Raw genomic sequence first — 15,743 nt, 5'->3', positions numbered from 1 at the left:
GCGGCCAGTACAGCGTCAATTCATCTTGGGAATGACATATACAAGTCCTGCACAGTGGTCAGAGGGATTTGAAGCCATTCTTCTTGCAGGATAGTGGCCAGGTCACTACATGATGCTGATGGAGGGAAACGTTTCCTAACTCGCTCCTCCAAAACACCCCAAAGTGGCTCAATAATATCTAGATCTGGTGACTGTGCAGGCCATGGGAGATGTTCAACTTCACTTTCATGTTCATCAAACCAATCTTTCACCAGTCTTGCTGTGTTTATAGGTGCACTGTCATCCTGATACACGGCACCGCCTACGGACACTTTTGAGTCGCCAATCCACCTACCAACGTGTGTTTTTGGACTGTGGGAGGAAACCGGAGCACCCGGAGGAAACCCACATGGACACGGGGAGAACACATCAACTCACAGACAGTCAGTCACCCAGAGCGGGAATCGAACCCACAGCCTCCAGGCCCCTGGAGCTGTGTGACTGACACTTCCTGCTGCACCACCGTGCTGCCCCCACTGAAATACAGACTCAGCATTAAAGGAAGTTATCTCAGATTTGTTTGTTTTTTTCTAGTCACAGTATTTCCGTTTTGTGTGGAGTCTGTGTGGCTGCCAGGCTCACTGGGTGATTAGCACCACTAAAGCTCTGTTCCTAGAATTGCCTCTGATTCAGAAGCTAAACATATTTTAAGGAAGAACAGTGTGTTTGTATGTGGATGAAGTTTAACATTTAAGTTTTTTTCCACCGTTTGAATTGCCACCGAAATTCATTTGTAATTCAAGTTACACATTTTTGGAACAAAAATGTACATATTTTTGAAAAAATATTCTAAAGACACTGTTTTTAATAAATGTATGATTTTTGTGTAAACAATCATTGCCTATATTCTGGAGTCGACTATTTTTATTTCTTTGACTATTCTAGTAGTAACACTGATGCCACTTTCACACGTGAACTCTGGAGTATAGGTTCGAACACTGCAGCTAAAAACATCTGCTCTGAAGTGGTCATTGAAGAACAGTTTGAAAGGGAAATAAAGAATTTAACCATGAAAGTGTTGGAATAAGAAACTGAAAAGTTAAAATAAGTGCACCTATATTGTAAGTGGAGCTGGATAATGAGAGTTGAACAGTGTCATTTTAATATTTTGCGTGATTTGGATAAAAGATAAATAAATCATATTTCTTCCCATTATCTATAAATTAGATTCACAAATATTTCATAACAATGTATAGTCAAAATAGCTACCAAACAACATTCAAAGAGAAACTGTATAAAGTAAAATTATAATAAAGATTATGGACTACTGCAGTACAAGAACGTGTCCAGCAGGGAGTAATGTTGGTTCATATCCAGCCCCCATAACACAGCTTATTGGGTAGGTAGACACGGGTGAGGAAATGAGGAGCTATAGATGCTAGGGACTGGATCTCAGCTTTCTGCTTCAATTTCAGCATTGTGTCCATCTGGGAGATATAGAAACAAATGTACAAACACAGAAATATGGTGCCAGTCAAAGGAAGGAACACATGGAATTATGTTGTAAACCATCCGGAATATGTTTTATACTTCAGATTCTTCAAAGTAGCCACCTTTTGCTTTGATGACAGGTTTGCACTCTTGGCTCTCTCTCAATCAGCTTTGTGAGACCATCACCTGGAATGGTTTTCAGTGAACAGCTGTGGCCTCATCAAAATTTAATTTGTAATAAACAACTGCTTGCCTTCCTAATGTGTTTGAGGCCATAACTTGGGTTGTGAAGAGGTAAGGCTGGTACATAGTGAATAGCCATATTCCACCAATGACTAATGGGATGTGTCCAAACGTTTGACTGGTACTGTACATATACAGACTAAATTCCTTCTTCAAAGATGAACAGAGAAACTCATAATAGAATTGACTGCAACTACAACTTGATAAATTTTATAAAATTCAATTATAAAAATAGTTGGCCATATATTCCATGTTCCTTATTTTTATTTTAATTGTCATTAGGTAGGAATTTACATGTCATGATCCCTATGATACTGGAAAGACCAGTGACGAGTTTAGGTACATGGTATAGTGCAGCGCTAAATGATACCGAGCAACTTGTGGAACTAAAAGCTGAACTGGTGAAGGCTGTTAATAGCATTGATAGATCATGTTTGCGCAAGACCAGTGCAATATGTAAATATAACAAGCCCATCAGTTAATTATAAATTACTTCCTAAACATGGAAATTGACTGAATGAATTATTTTGGATGTAAAACTGGCCCACTGTCTTTACCTCTCGATCCCATTTAGGCTGGCAAGAGATATAAGGTCGTTTTCTAAGACTCATCAGCTTGCTCTCATCTGTCTTTGTAAAAGGAATCAGAGCATCCTGTGGCACCTTGAATCTGGAAGACACAAACACACTATTTATACACCATAATATACACCATATTATGAGGGACAAACAGGAAAATATCTATCTAATGCAATTTTTTTAATCAACTATGTGCCATCAGGGTTTTGCATCTCTAATTAAGTTTTATAATTTTTTTAATTTGTTTATATCATGAACTAAATAGATAAACAGTTCAATCTTAGATGGAATAATAAAAATCATATCTGATAATGCGTATTCCTGCATTATCTCTCACAACTAGAGATTACTTTTAAATACAAATTAAACTATTTTAATGTAGACTTTAACAAGTTGTTAGGCTTCGATAATCAAAAGAAAACAGGGCCCCATCAAGAAAGTTGTCATATGAAGACATTCCAAAGATTATGAAACTCCTTGAAGTATTATAAGATAATAGGCTGAATGAAACAGTAATTACATGTAGAAAGTAAAACAGCACTAACAACTAAACAGAACCCAGAAGGTTATGTGATTGCTTTTCCTTAGCCAACTGCAGCACATATGATGAAAAAAAAAACCACACAATTATGGTCAATGTAAATGTACATTTGCCAAAATGTATATTGGCAAGATATTGCAACGCTTGTCTGGTCTCATTCTACTGAAACATAACATTTATATATTCATTCATTGTCTGTAACCGCTTATCCAGTTTAGGGTCGTGGTGGGACTGGAGCCTATCCAGAAGCATAACAATGAAAACAATTAAACACTTCACAGAAAGGACCAAGACAGATGACAAAACAATACCAAAAATGCCCATTACATTGGAGATATTTCTCATTCCATGGACAAACAAATGTTTTGCTAATTATATAGAAATGGATCAAAATTAGATCAAATGGAAATGTTAAGCTGCTTGTCAACAGCCATGTCAAGCCAGGTCGAGAGCCAGTTGAGGTGGTTTGAACATCTGGTCCCGGTGCCTCCTGGGCGCCTTCCTGGCAAGGTGTTTTGGGCATGTCCATTGGGGAGGAGGCCCCAGAGAAGTCCCAGAACATGCTAGAGAGATTATATGTCTCGGCTGGCCTGGGAACATATCCCCTTGATATCCCCCAGAAGTGCTGGAAGAACTGGAACTGCTTCCTTCGCGACACTGACCCAGATAAGCAGTGGACAATGGATGGAAATGTTCAACTGTTAAACAACAATTTGTTTGTTCATTTGTGTCAAAGTAAAATATCTGGCTGAACGAGGGAGGGAGGTAAGTGCAGGAGATTTTAATAATAATAACTTAAAGGATATTAGACAGAGGGACACTAAACACAAGGGCTAAACTATGAACAGGGCTAAACATTAAACAAGGACTATACAGAACTAAGAGGCTAAATACTAAACACTAAACAAGGAATCTAAACATAAAACACAAGAGTTAAACAAGAAGGCTAAACACAAAGCAAGGCTGAACCCAGATCATTAAACATAGAACAAGGCTAAGGACCATGAACAACCACCAAACATACATACAATGACCCACAAACAAGAAACACTGACAAAGACTATATAAAGACAACACCAACAAGAAACACCTGGCTACTAATTAAGACACATGACACACAAGAAACACAAGGGAAGAGTATCACATGGCCTGGGAACAATCAGGAAGAAGACACAAGACAGGGGAATCAGTCACATGACTAAGGGAGCACAGACCAGAAACTATACAAAACAGAACACATAACAACATGTTACGTAACTCCCCCCAAAGACAAGACAGGACATGACAAGACACTAGAGAAAACAAGTTACTGGACTCAAGACTAGACTGGACTAGGCAGGGGAACAGGGACCAGAACATTAACTGGAACAGACACAAACACAGTGACAGGAACAGGGACAGAGACAAGGGCCGAAACAGGTACAGGGACAGGAACAGAAACAAGAACCAAAACAGGAATAGACAAAGGAACAAAAATTACTGGGGAGTGCCCAGGACTGGCAAAAGTCTGAGAGGCCAGCCTGGGCACGGTTCTAGGGATCGGCCTCGAAGACCTTGGTCACAGGTGCAGAAGTGGCCGGGGCCACAGTCACGGGTGCAGAAACAGAAGCGGCGGATGCCGCCTTCGCCGAAGCAGGAGCGGCTGAGGAAGCCACCCTCACAGGAACAGGAAGGGCGGAGGTCGCCACCGGCACAAGAACAGGAGCGGCCTGGTTGGCCACCTTCGGCACAGGAACAGGAGCGGCGGATGCCACCTCCACAGGTACAGAAGTGGCGTGGCTGGCCGCCTTCACAGGAGTGGCTTTACAAACACCAAACAGTTCAAAACTAATTCCATCCCTTTACATTTTTCAGAATAAACGACTGTCCACCTGGACACTGATGGATGACTGTCGAGATCCTCCTCCACGCTTCAGACCAGCTGCCCACGCTCCAGCAACCACCAAGTGCCTTGAAGCTGCCCCTACACGGAAGTTCTCACGAACTCTTAACTATTATTACCAGTAGATTGACCAGAGGAGGATAAGGTCACCACTTGTGAGCCTTGGTTCCTCCCAAGGTTTCTTCCTCAGCGGAGGGAGTTTTTCCTTGCCACTGTCGCCCCTGGCTTGCTCACTTGGGTTTTTTTTGTTTTTTTTTTTTTTTACATTTTTTACATTTCATGTCAAATCTTTGTCTTACTGGAATTCTGTGAAGCTGCTTTGTGACAACATCAGTTGTTAAAAGCGCTATACAAATACATTTGATTTGATTTGATTCACAGGAGCCTTTTTTGGGACAGTAGCGGCGGATGCCACCTTCTTAGGAACAGGAGCGGCGCGGCTCGCCGCCTTCACAGGAACAGAAGCAGTGGAGGTCGCCACCAGCACAGGAACAGAAGCGGCGGGGGATGCCGTCGGCACAGGAACAGGAGTGGCTAGAGCAGCTGCTGGCACTGGTACAGTGGACCATGCGGAGACACCCTCAGAGGCAAGGGGCCCTGAATCCTCTGGATCGCCCAGAGTGGCCGGGGGTCTGGATCCCCTGGAGCGGCCGGGGGCTCTGGATCAGCCCCTGTGAGCTTCGGATCCTCTGGAGCAGCCAAGGGCTCTGGATCAGCCCCTTTGAGGTTCGGACATTTGGACCCATTGGACTCCGAGGTCCGGTCAACTAGCTCCCCACAAACAAATCCACGAAGTTTGTTAGTTTAAAAATTAAGTTCTTAATGTCCTGATCCCACACGACACCGGTAAAGAAAGCCAGAACAAAGCTGCAAATTCTGTCACTTTCGCTCGCAGAATCTGAGCATACCAGCGAACCAGTGCGATGTCCATGGGGCCAGAACTTAAGGCATGAGATGACTCAAGAGCCTAGGGACTCAAAGCAGGAGGGGAACTGGAGACAGGAGCAGGACTTGAAGCAGGAGCAGGACACTTAGATTTTTTCTTTTTGCTCCTTTTTTGAGCACTGCACTGACCCCCCGCAGTAGTGAGTTCTATCAGTCTGACAGAGAGTCCCAAATCTCCCACTATCTCCTTGAGTTGGTGGGTCATTCTGTAATATTGGGTGTGTGTGTAGGAGTGGTCAAGGAGCGAGGGAGGGAGGTACATGCAGGATATTTTAATAATAAATATAGCCGAAAGCAGCAATGTTGGGTCCTAGCACGAATAAGCCACATCGGAGCACTTTGACAGTCCGAGCCAACAATGAGGCCTTAGGGAGCATGGGCCTGTTTGGCCAAACAAGGGAAAATTGGGTGCAAGATATTGTTGTAGATGTTGTTATAATGTTTAGTAAAAGACATGTTATGTGACTGATGAGCGCTGTTTTCAATTATGATAAATATTTATGTTCATATGTTATGACCTTTCACATGTGCAGATAAATAGGATTTCATGAATGTAGATGAACAAAGGAATATTTGGTCTTAGAGTGCCACCTGCTGGTGAAAGAGTTTACTTTTGACCCATGGAGCTGCTGAGCAGTTAAGACATTCGTGTTAGAAATGCACATACAGACTTTTTAATCGCCCACTTCTCTGTGGATATTTAACTAACATGGGCATATCTGGTATCAGTGGAATCCTAACGACCTGAACTTTAATATTTATTAACAAAATGTTAAACTTTCATCACTTTATAGGCCCCTCCCAGTAATGGAAATCCAGCATGAACACAAAAACTGCATATAACAAGTTATTGTCTAATTGTAGCGCCCCCTTTGGGTGGATTTGAGTCATATTATAAACGCTGCTGCAGGGTAAAACCCTACATACGTATGTCAAGTTTGGTCTTGATTGGGCTTAATTTGTTTAAGCTATAGCTGAAATCATTTATAAATCACAGCATGGCTCAATTAATTAATTTATTGTGGCAACGGTTTGACTAAATGTTGAACTTTTTTTTGATAATTATTGATCGACAGACACTTAGGAAGTGCCCCCACAGACATACCAGTCAAGTCTCATGATAATTGGACCTGGTTAAGGTTGTCAAACAGCTGCTGAAATCTAATTGACCGATGACGATCACAATTTTGCCCGAATTGCGTTGTCCTTCATTTTCCACTTATAGCCTTGACGATAGAAGCAGCGTATCAAACGGCGGTCCGATCCGCCTTACGGATGCTGAGATAAACTTGTAGAATTTATAGCACCCCCTATATCCATATTGGAATATGAAATTTGAACACATTTAAGTTAAGTATGAAATTATAAATTTAGTAAAACATAAAATAAGCCGAAGAGGTTTATTTGCAAATGGCAGCCATCTTGAATCGAAATTCCAACATTTTTTGGATAATTATTGACCTATGGACACCTGTGAACATTTTGGTACCATACTCTAGGGAAATGGACTAAAATCCAGGGACTAGTTCACAAAGGTAAATTTGGCAAATTATGAATTTTAGCTCAAAGTTATTGTGGGTGGAGCTTAGTTTGTTTCTACGTTATACGGTTTAGGACATGCGGACGTACAGTCTTTGCTCCAGTATGAGTTTTAGCCGAGAAAAATAATAACAATAAAAAAACGACAATTGGGTCCTCACACCTAGACACTAAACAAGGACTATACAAAACTAAGGGGCTAAATGCGAAACACAGCTAATCATTAAACAAAGCAAAACAATACACAAAGCAAATCACTAAACAAGGAGTCTAAACATAAAACACAAGAGTTAAACAAGAAGGTTAAACACAAAGCAAGACTAAACACAGAACAAGTCTAAGGACCATGAACAACCACCAAACATACGTACAATGACCCACAAACAAGAAACAATGACAAGGACTATATAAAGACAACACCAACAAGAAACACCTGGTTACTAATTAAGACACATGACACTAGAAACACAAGGGAAGGGTATCACATGACCAGGGAATAATAAGACAGGGGGAAACAGTCACATGACAAGGGGAGCACAGAACAGAAACAATACAAAACAGAGCACAAAAGAGCACGTTACATAAGTAGTTGTTCTGTAAATGAGTGTAGTCATTCTGTAATTTTCTTGGCCAGAGATAATAAAACATTTAATTCACATTCTTGCAAGAATATGTTTTCCAGACTTTAGAAATTTGATTTATGAATTATAAGTTTGCTGTTCTGATTTCCAAATTACATAAAATGCATTTTCATCTTATGGTGATCAAACTCATATTTGTGTTTAGAGATGGGAAAAACTATCAACAACAACTCAAAAGTGAGTTATCTTGAAAGATTGCATCTTTCTTAGGCCACAGTATACCAGAATATAATGAGATGGCTTTTCCAAACCTTTCAATATCTGAAGGCAACAGGCCCATCCACAGGATGGAGGGGATAGTCAGATTAGGAGCATCGAAGGCCAGCGACTGAAAACAGAAATCAGTGATTTTAAGGTTCCATCAATACTGTACTCTGTTATACAAAGCATAAGCTAACTGAGAGTTCAGCAACACAGTTCATGGGTGTGTCTCATTTGATTTGTATACCCATGAGCTGCACTGCTAACTGATAATACTGATGAATATCAAATTTGTCAGTGAAATTTGCATAAGCTTAATTTCACACAGCTTGAAAGATTAAGGGGCAACTTTATTGTAATGTTCCTGCCTTATTTCCAATTATTCAGGTTCAAGGTTCATGCTGAAGAATCTACTCTTCTTTGTTTTCAGATGAGAACTAATTTTTCTGGTTCATGAACCAGTTTATGTCAATAAAAACGAGCAGAACAGTTCCAAATTTAGTTCACAAACTGGCTGAAATAACAAAAGATGGTGTAGTAGCGCCACCTTAAGTTCTCTCTGTGAAATATGGCTGAACTAAGTTTCCACTCGCACATGCATGTTTAACAGTCAGTCAGTCTGTCAGTAAGAGAAAGTGCCTGTTTTAACATTAGTCATTTAATATGGCCCCTTCTGCAAAACACTGCACAGACTTTGCATCAGATACATCATGAAATTCTCAAACTGTAGAGTACAGAACATACCCTAGAGCCGTACTTATAGATGCACATGATCTCAATGCCTGCAAGAAAGACAAAAAAAGAGTTTTCAATAAAAAAAACCCCACCAAATTTAACTGATCAATTAATCACCCAGCTTAGTTAGTATCTAAGAGAATGGACATCATGATAGCCACTTCTGAAAGAAAAAAACTATCAATAAATCTGGACTAAAAATTCTTAGATGGAAATTATTTCTAATTTCTTTTCAGAAGCCAAATTGCCAGAAACTGAACTGGTCTGAATTGCACCTGAATACAGAATTCCATATAAATTTATTTTAAACTAACCTTATTATATTTTTTAAACTTATGACTAGAACATAGAATATCCATTAGGATGAAGTGGTGAGTTGTGCTGGGACCAGTGGGTCATCATCACAGCACTACTGGAGTTTTTTAACACTTTGGTGTCAATGCTGAACTGAAAGTATGAATCCAAAAGATCCACACAAAGCAGCACTGCTGGTGTGTGTTGCACTGATATGACCAAACAAGTCAGTGCCACAATGAGTAGGATCCACCACCCAAATTACACATGCTCTATGGTGGTCCTGACTCTTTCCTAACAAGGATAATGGGACTAACATGTACTACACTTTGGGCACCATTATGGTAACTGAGTATGAGGAAATGGGAAATGAAATTAGAAAAAAAAGAGGTGGTTTTAATAGTATGGCTTATTTGTGTATATTATTTGTATGTAAATTAGTTTACTGCTACAAATTGATATACTGTATACCCTGACTTGCACCGAATGATTCCCAAATCAGGATGAAGCAGCTTCAGAAGATAAAGTAATTGACTAATAATTGTCACATTTATCAAGCTCTAAATCACTAAGCGGTGGCTTTCAAGATGGGGATTAAGCCAAGTCCTGGACTACAACATCATTTTAAATTGTGATTTTCCTTTTTCCCCTCCCTGGATCACCACCTTAACGTGGTGGAGGGGTTTGCTTGCCTGCGTGAGCCTAGAAGCTATGCTGTCGGGGGCAATAGCCCCTGGTAGGTTCTCCCAAGGCAAATTGGTCCTAAAAGACCTAGATGATCCATAAAGACCCAGATGAAGAGAGTAAAAACAAAAGACACAGCTTCCCTCGCCTGGAGTAGTGTTACCGGGGCCCCTCCCTGGAGCCAGCCCTGGGGGAGGGGCTCCTTGGTGAGCACTTGGTGGTCTGACTTTTACTCATGGGGGGCCGGGCTCAGTCCACTCTCTCATGGGCCCACCACCTGTGGGAGAGGTAGTAATCCAGTTCTGGTGCATTGTGGATCGGGTGGCAGCCGAGGGCGGGGGCCTTGGAGTTCTGATGGTGCGCGAGGTTGAGAGGCACTGGCTAGATATAGTTGGGCTCACCTTGACACACAGTATGGGCTCTGGAACCAATCTCCTTGAGAGGGGCTGGATGCTCTTTCACTCTGGAGTTGCACAGGGCGAAAGGCGTAAGGCAGGAATGGGCTTACTCATAGCCCCCCAGCTTAGTTCCTGTACATTGGAGTTTTCCCCAGTGGACGAGAGGGTAATTTCCCTGTGCCTTCGGGTTTGGGAAAGGGCTTTGACAGTTGTTTGTGCTTATTCACCGAACAGCAGTTCAGAGTACCAGGCCTTCTTGGGGACCCTTGGGGACCCCGCTTATCTGAACCAGAGTGGTGTTCAGTCATTGGATTTCTGTGCCCATCACAGTTTATCCATTACGAACACCATGTTCGAGCATAAGGGTGTCCACAAGCACACCTAGCATCAGGATACCCTACACCACATTTCGATGATCGACCTGCGGCCATATGTTCTGGACACTCGGGTGAAGAGAGGTGCTGAGCTGTCAACTGGTCACCACTTGGTGGTGAGCTGGATCAGATGGCGGGGGAGGATGACGGACAGACCTGGCAGGCCTAATCGTGTGCTGAGGGTTTGCTGGGAATGTTTGGCAGAGGAACCTGTCTTCAACTCCCACATCTGGCTGAGCTTCGACTGCATCCCAGGGGAGGCCGGTGACATTGAGTCCAAATGGGCCATGTTCCGGACCTCCATTGTTGAGGCGCCTGAACGGAGCTGTGGCTGCAAGGTTGTCGCTGCCTGTCGGGGTGGCAATCCCCGCACTCTGTGGTGGACACCCCGGGCGAGGGAGTCTGTCAAGCAGAAGAAAGAGTCCTATCGGGCCTGGTTGGCTCAGGGGACTCTGGACGCTGCTGACAGGTACCGAAGAGCCAAACAGCTCACAGCTTCAGCAGTCGCTGAGGCAAAAACTCAGGTGTGGGAAGAGTTCGGTGAGGACATGGAAACCGACTTTCGGTTGGCTCCGAGAACATTCTGGCAAACCATCAGGCGACTCACGAGGGGAAAGCAGTTTTCCACCAACACTGTATATGGTGGGGTTGGAGAGTTGTTGACCTTGACTGGGGACATCATTAGGCGGTGGAAGAAATATTTCAAGGATCTTCTCTATCCCATCAGCACGTCTTCCACAGAGGAAGTAGAGTTTGGGAATCCTGGGGAGGGCTCGTCTATCTCTGGGGCTGAGGTGGTAGGAAAACTCCTTGGCAATACGGCCCCGGGGCTGGATGAGGTTCGCCCTGGGATCCTCAAGACTCTGGATGTTATGGGGCTGTCCTGTCTCGCACGTCTGTGCAACATTGCATGGACATTGGGGGCAGTGCCTCTGGACTGGCAGAGTGAGGTGGTGGTTCCCCTTTTTAAGAAGGGGGGATTAGAGGGTGTGTTCCAACTATATACAGCCTCCCCGGTAAGGTAATATGCGGGGGTACTGTAGAAGAGAGTCCGACTGATAGTTGAACCTCAGATCCAGGAGGAACAATGCGGATTCCGCCCCGGCCGTGGAACACAGGACCAGCTCTTTACCCTCGCTAGGATCCTGGAGGGTGCGTGGGAGTTTATTCAACCAGTCTCCATGTGTTTTGTGGATTTGGAAAAGGCATTCGACCGTGTCCCTCTGGATATTCTGTGGGGGGTGCTCTGGGAGTATGGGGCTTTATGCTACGAGCCATCCAGTCCCTAGATAAACAGAGCAGGAGTCTGGTTCGTATAGCTGGCAGTAAGTCCGACTGGCGTAGGCGTAGCCAAGTGGCAGAAGGTGTCCGGTTTGGCGGTCTCAGGATTCCAGGTCTGCTTTTTGCGGATGATGTGGTCTTGTTGGCTTCATCGGGCCGGGACCTCCAGCTCTTGCTGGGCCAGTTTGCAGCCGAGTGTGAAGCGGTAGGGATGAGGATCAGCACCTCCAAGTCCGAGTCCATGGTACTCAGTCGGAAAAGGGTGGAGTGCTCTCTTCAGGTTGGAAGTGAGATCCTGCCTCAAGTGGACGAGTTGGAGGAGTGGAGGAGTTTAAATACCTCGGGGTCTTGTTAACAAGTGAGGGAAAGATGGAGCAGGAGATTGACAGGCGGATCAGTGCAGCGTCGGCAGTAATGTGGACTCTGTACCAGTCTGTGGGGGTGAAGACAGAGCTGAGCAGAAAAGCAAGGCTCTTGATTTACCGTTCAATCTATGTCCCAACCCTCACCTATGGTCACGAGCTTTGGGTAGTGATCAAAAGAATGAGACTGCGGGTACAAACGGCTGAAATGAGTTTTCCCTGCAGGGTGTCTGGACTCTCCCTTAGAGACAGGGTTAGGAGCTCGGACATCCAGGAGAGACTTGGAGTGGAGCCGCTGCTCCTCCACATTGAGAGAAGCCAGCTGAGGTGGTTCGGACATCTGGTCCGGATGCCTTCCTGGTGAGGTGTTCCGGGCATGTCCAACGGGGAGAAGGCCCCAGGGTAGACCAATAACACGCTGGAGAGACTACGTGTCTCGACTGGCCTGGGAACGCCTCGGTATACCCCTGGAGGAGCTAGAAGCAGTGGCTGGGGAGAGGGAGGTCTGGGTTTCTTTACTCGGACTGCTTACCCAGCGACCCAGACTCGGATAAGGGGTGGAAAATGGATGGATGGATGGATGGATTTTGCTTTTTAAGGAGGATATAGTCTAGGACTAGGCTTAAACCCTGTCTGGAAAACCACCCCTAAGGGTCATGACTGATAATCTTTGCTGTATAAGATACATTCACTCATGCAAGAAAATGTCAGCAACATTAGCTCCCACTATAACCCTTCCATAACATGTTGTTCACAGGTCATGCCAATTCAGTCAGAAACAGAAAATTCCGTTCAGATGGCAGAAATTTGTAAGCAGAAGAGAGGATTTTTTCCACTATGTTGGATTGAGGTGTTGTTTGAGGTTGTTGAGAATTAATTAGACAGAGTCACACGTATGTGAAGGAGAGTAAAGATGTTTTATTTAAAAGTAGAAATGGAAAAGTTTACAGACATGTTTCTTGGTCGCGACTTGGTTACTCTCTCCCACCATCAGTGGGAGCAAACATATTATAGAAAATGTTATCACCCTCAATTGTTCCATAAACCGGAATTTTAACCGGAATTTCTGCCCTCTCCTCAACCAATCATAAACGTGAATTTTAACCAGAATTCCCGCCCCTTCCCCTTAACCAATAATAAACATTCACTGATCCCACACACACACAAACACACGCGTGCGCGCACACATAAAAAGATAACAAACGTCTGTCTCGTAATCAGACACACACCAACAGATAACAACAGTCCATACAATTATTTACACACGCACACACACACTTACAAACATACATCTACACATCTAACAACAGCAACCCCCCTCCAGTATAGGTTTTTACAACCGGTATTTGTTCAGAGCAGATAACACCCCCCAACCACCACCGTTAACTCCTTGCTACATGCACACCCACAAACAGACAATCGACTCCGAATCATTCGATAGATACCTACACATCTAACAACAGCAACCCCCTTCCAGTATAGGTTTATTACAAACCAGTATTTGTACAGAGCAGATAACACCCCCCAACCACCACAGTCACAACCTATTTTAGGTCGGGGTTGGTTTACGATCTTTGAATGTGTTCAGGGGAGGTTAGATTTCAAGACTGGTTAAACAGATATCACAAAGCTGTTCTAAACAATAATATTGAATGATTTACCCAAATACATTATTTTATATATAATTATCTGACTCCAATTTCAAATTAGTGTTTTAGCGATAAAAAATTGTTTCTGTTTTAAATGCATTCATTAATTTATTCATTTTCTTCCCCCTTCAAAAAATATTTATACAAAAGCAAGCATAGAACCCCGCCCCCAAACAAAATGTTTTTTATGATAAATGAATGATTTTTGAAGAAGGGTCTTGGCGCTGAAAATGAAACACATTACAAAAAACAGCTGAGAGCAACGTTGGTTGACTTCTTGCAGGCAGCTCAGACTTGAACAAAATCTGCAGGTAATAACTGACATTCTGTTGTTTATCAAGAATAGTAATTTTAATTTAGGAATATTATTTAATATTTAATAAAAAAATTATTTTATTTATTTTTAAGATTAAGAACATTTATGCAAATTTCCGATCCAAGACTAAGTCCTTAGGGTAAGTAAATATATATAATATGTATTTATAATGTTATACGTATTTCCATGTCCTACAGCAGTCACACAGCTCCAGGGACCTGGAGGTTGTGGGTTCGATTCCCGCTCCGGGTGACTGTTTGTGAGGAGTTCGGTGTGTTCTCCTCGTGTCCGCGTGGGTTTCCTCCAGGTGCTCCGGTTTCTTCCCACAGTCCAAAAACACACATTGTTAGGTGGATTGGCAACTCAAAAGTGTCCGTAGGTGTGAGTGAATGTGTGTTGCCCTGTGAAGGACTAGCGCCTCCTCCAGGGTGTATTCCCACCTTGTGCCCAATGATTCCAGGTAGGCCCTGGACCCACCGCGACCCTGAACTGGATAAGTGGTTACAGATAATGAATGAATGAACTAAATGAATACAATATGTGTACAACTCCTTCCTTTTCTATTAGCTGCTGTGAATCAACTTAATGACAGCTTCTCAGAAACTCCTAAACAGAGCTCAAACTTTGAGCCTCTAAAATCTCCTGTTAATACCCCAGAAAATACACCTGAAACTTTGTCAGATTTTCTTTCTTTGAACTAAACTCTTTTGAGATTAAACGATAATCTGATAAACTAAAATCTGGTCTCACAAAATTCATTAATCAGTCCTGATCATGATGATGATCAAAGTAACAAACATTCACCTAATGTTGAAAGAGAGGATGATCTGAATAAAATATTTCCACCTTCATGTAATGTTGAAAGAGAGGATGATCTGAATGACATTTTTCCTCCCTCCCCTAGTGCTGAAAATCAGAGTAATCTGAATGACATATTCCTTCACCTGACAATGATGATGCACAAATGGGAAATGGTATTGACCCAAATATCAATATAAATCGCTTAGACAGATTCAATACCACAGAAATTAGAAGGATAAACTTTTCCTCACTAGGCAATGTTGATAGTTTTGCTGAATTTTACAATTATGTTCTTGAGATTTTAAATGAAAAGCTCATTGTTGCTAATAATGAAATGGGGGGGGGGGGGGGGGGGGTTGGGTGTAAGTAATGCTGTATTTGTTGAAATTCAGGGTGATTTGCTCAATGTTTCAGTGTTCAGATAAATGATGGGGTTATCAACTTGAATTCCTTTCTGTTGCTGTTTGAAAACACCATTCAGCGTATGTTCATCTGTATGTTTTTCACAACAAAGATAACCTCTGTTTTGCCGTATGCATTTCTCAAATATTGAATCCTGATAAAAACATTTTTCAAGTAGAACAAATAGTGAGGCAATTGCAACATGATGTAGGTTTATCCACAAATGAAATGGTTAGCTTTGCACACATTGTGCGCTTTGAGCAACATTTGAACTGCAAAATCATAGTGTTGTACCAAAGTGATGATAAGAAGGGTTATGCTTTGTTTCAGAACACCAACATGCCTCATGACAAAACCGTGAAAAATCGTAAAGGGGTGTTAGGTACATCCTGTCTGCCTTTACTTTT

At 42.7% G+C, this 15,743-nt stretch overlaps 1 protein-coding gene across 2 annotated transcripts in view; it reads right to left on the bottom strand.

Moving 5' to 3' along the window:
* Window positions 1-520: 520 nt before the first annotated feature.
* The window catches only part of spo11 (SPO11 initiator of meiotic double stranded breaks), a 51,724-nt gene continuing 36,501 nt past the window's right edge, over window positions 521-15,743 (bottom strand). The window contains exons 10-13 of one of the 2 annotated variants that reach the window (XM_066672541.1): window positions 8,785-8,822; window positions 8,091-8,167; window positions 2,271-2,382; window positions 521-1,466 (exon numbers count right to left, since the gene is read on the bottom strand). In XM_066672541.1, the coding sequence (XP_066528638.1) occupies window positions 1,347-1,466; window positions 2,271-2,382; window positions 8,091-8,167; window positions 8,785-8,822 (347 nt within the window). In that variant the 3' untranslated portion in view covers window positions 521-1,346. The remainder of the gene's footprint in view (window positions 1,467-2,270; window positions 2,383-8,090; window positions 8,168-8,784; window positions 8,823-15,743) is intronic. The other variant, XM_066672542.1, reaches the window with a different exon arrangement.

The sequence above is a fragment of the Hoplias malabaricus genome, chromosome 5 (genome assembly GCF_029633855.1).
Source record: "Hoplias malabaricus isolate fHopMal1 chromosome 5, fHopMal1.hap1, whole genome shotgun sequence".
Classification (NCBI taxonomy): domain Eukaryota; kingdom Metazoa; phylum Chordata; class Actinopteri; order Characiformes; family Erythrinidae; genus Hoplias; species Hoplias malabaricus.
The sequence above is the reverse complement of the archived record's forward strand: the minus strand, read 5'-3'. Positions and strand labels throughout refer to the sequence as shown.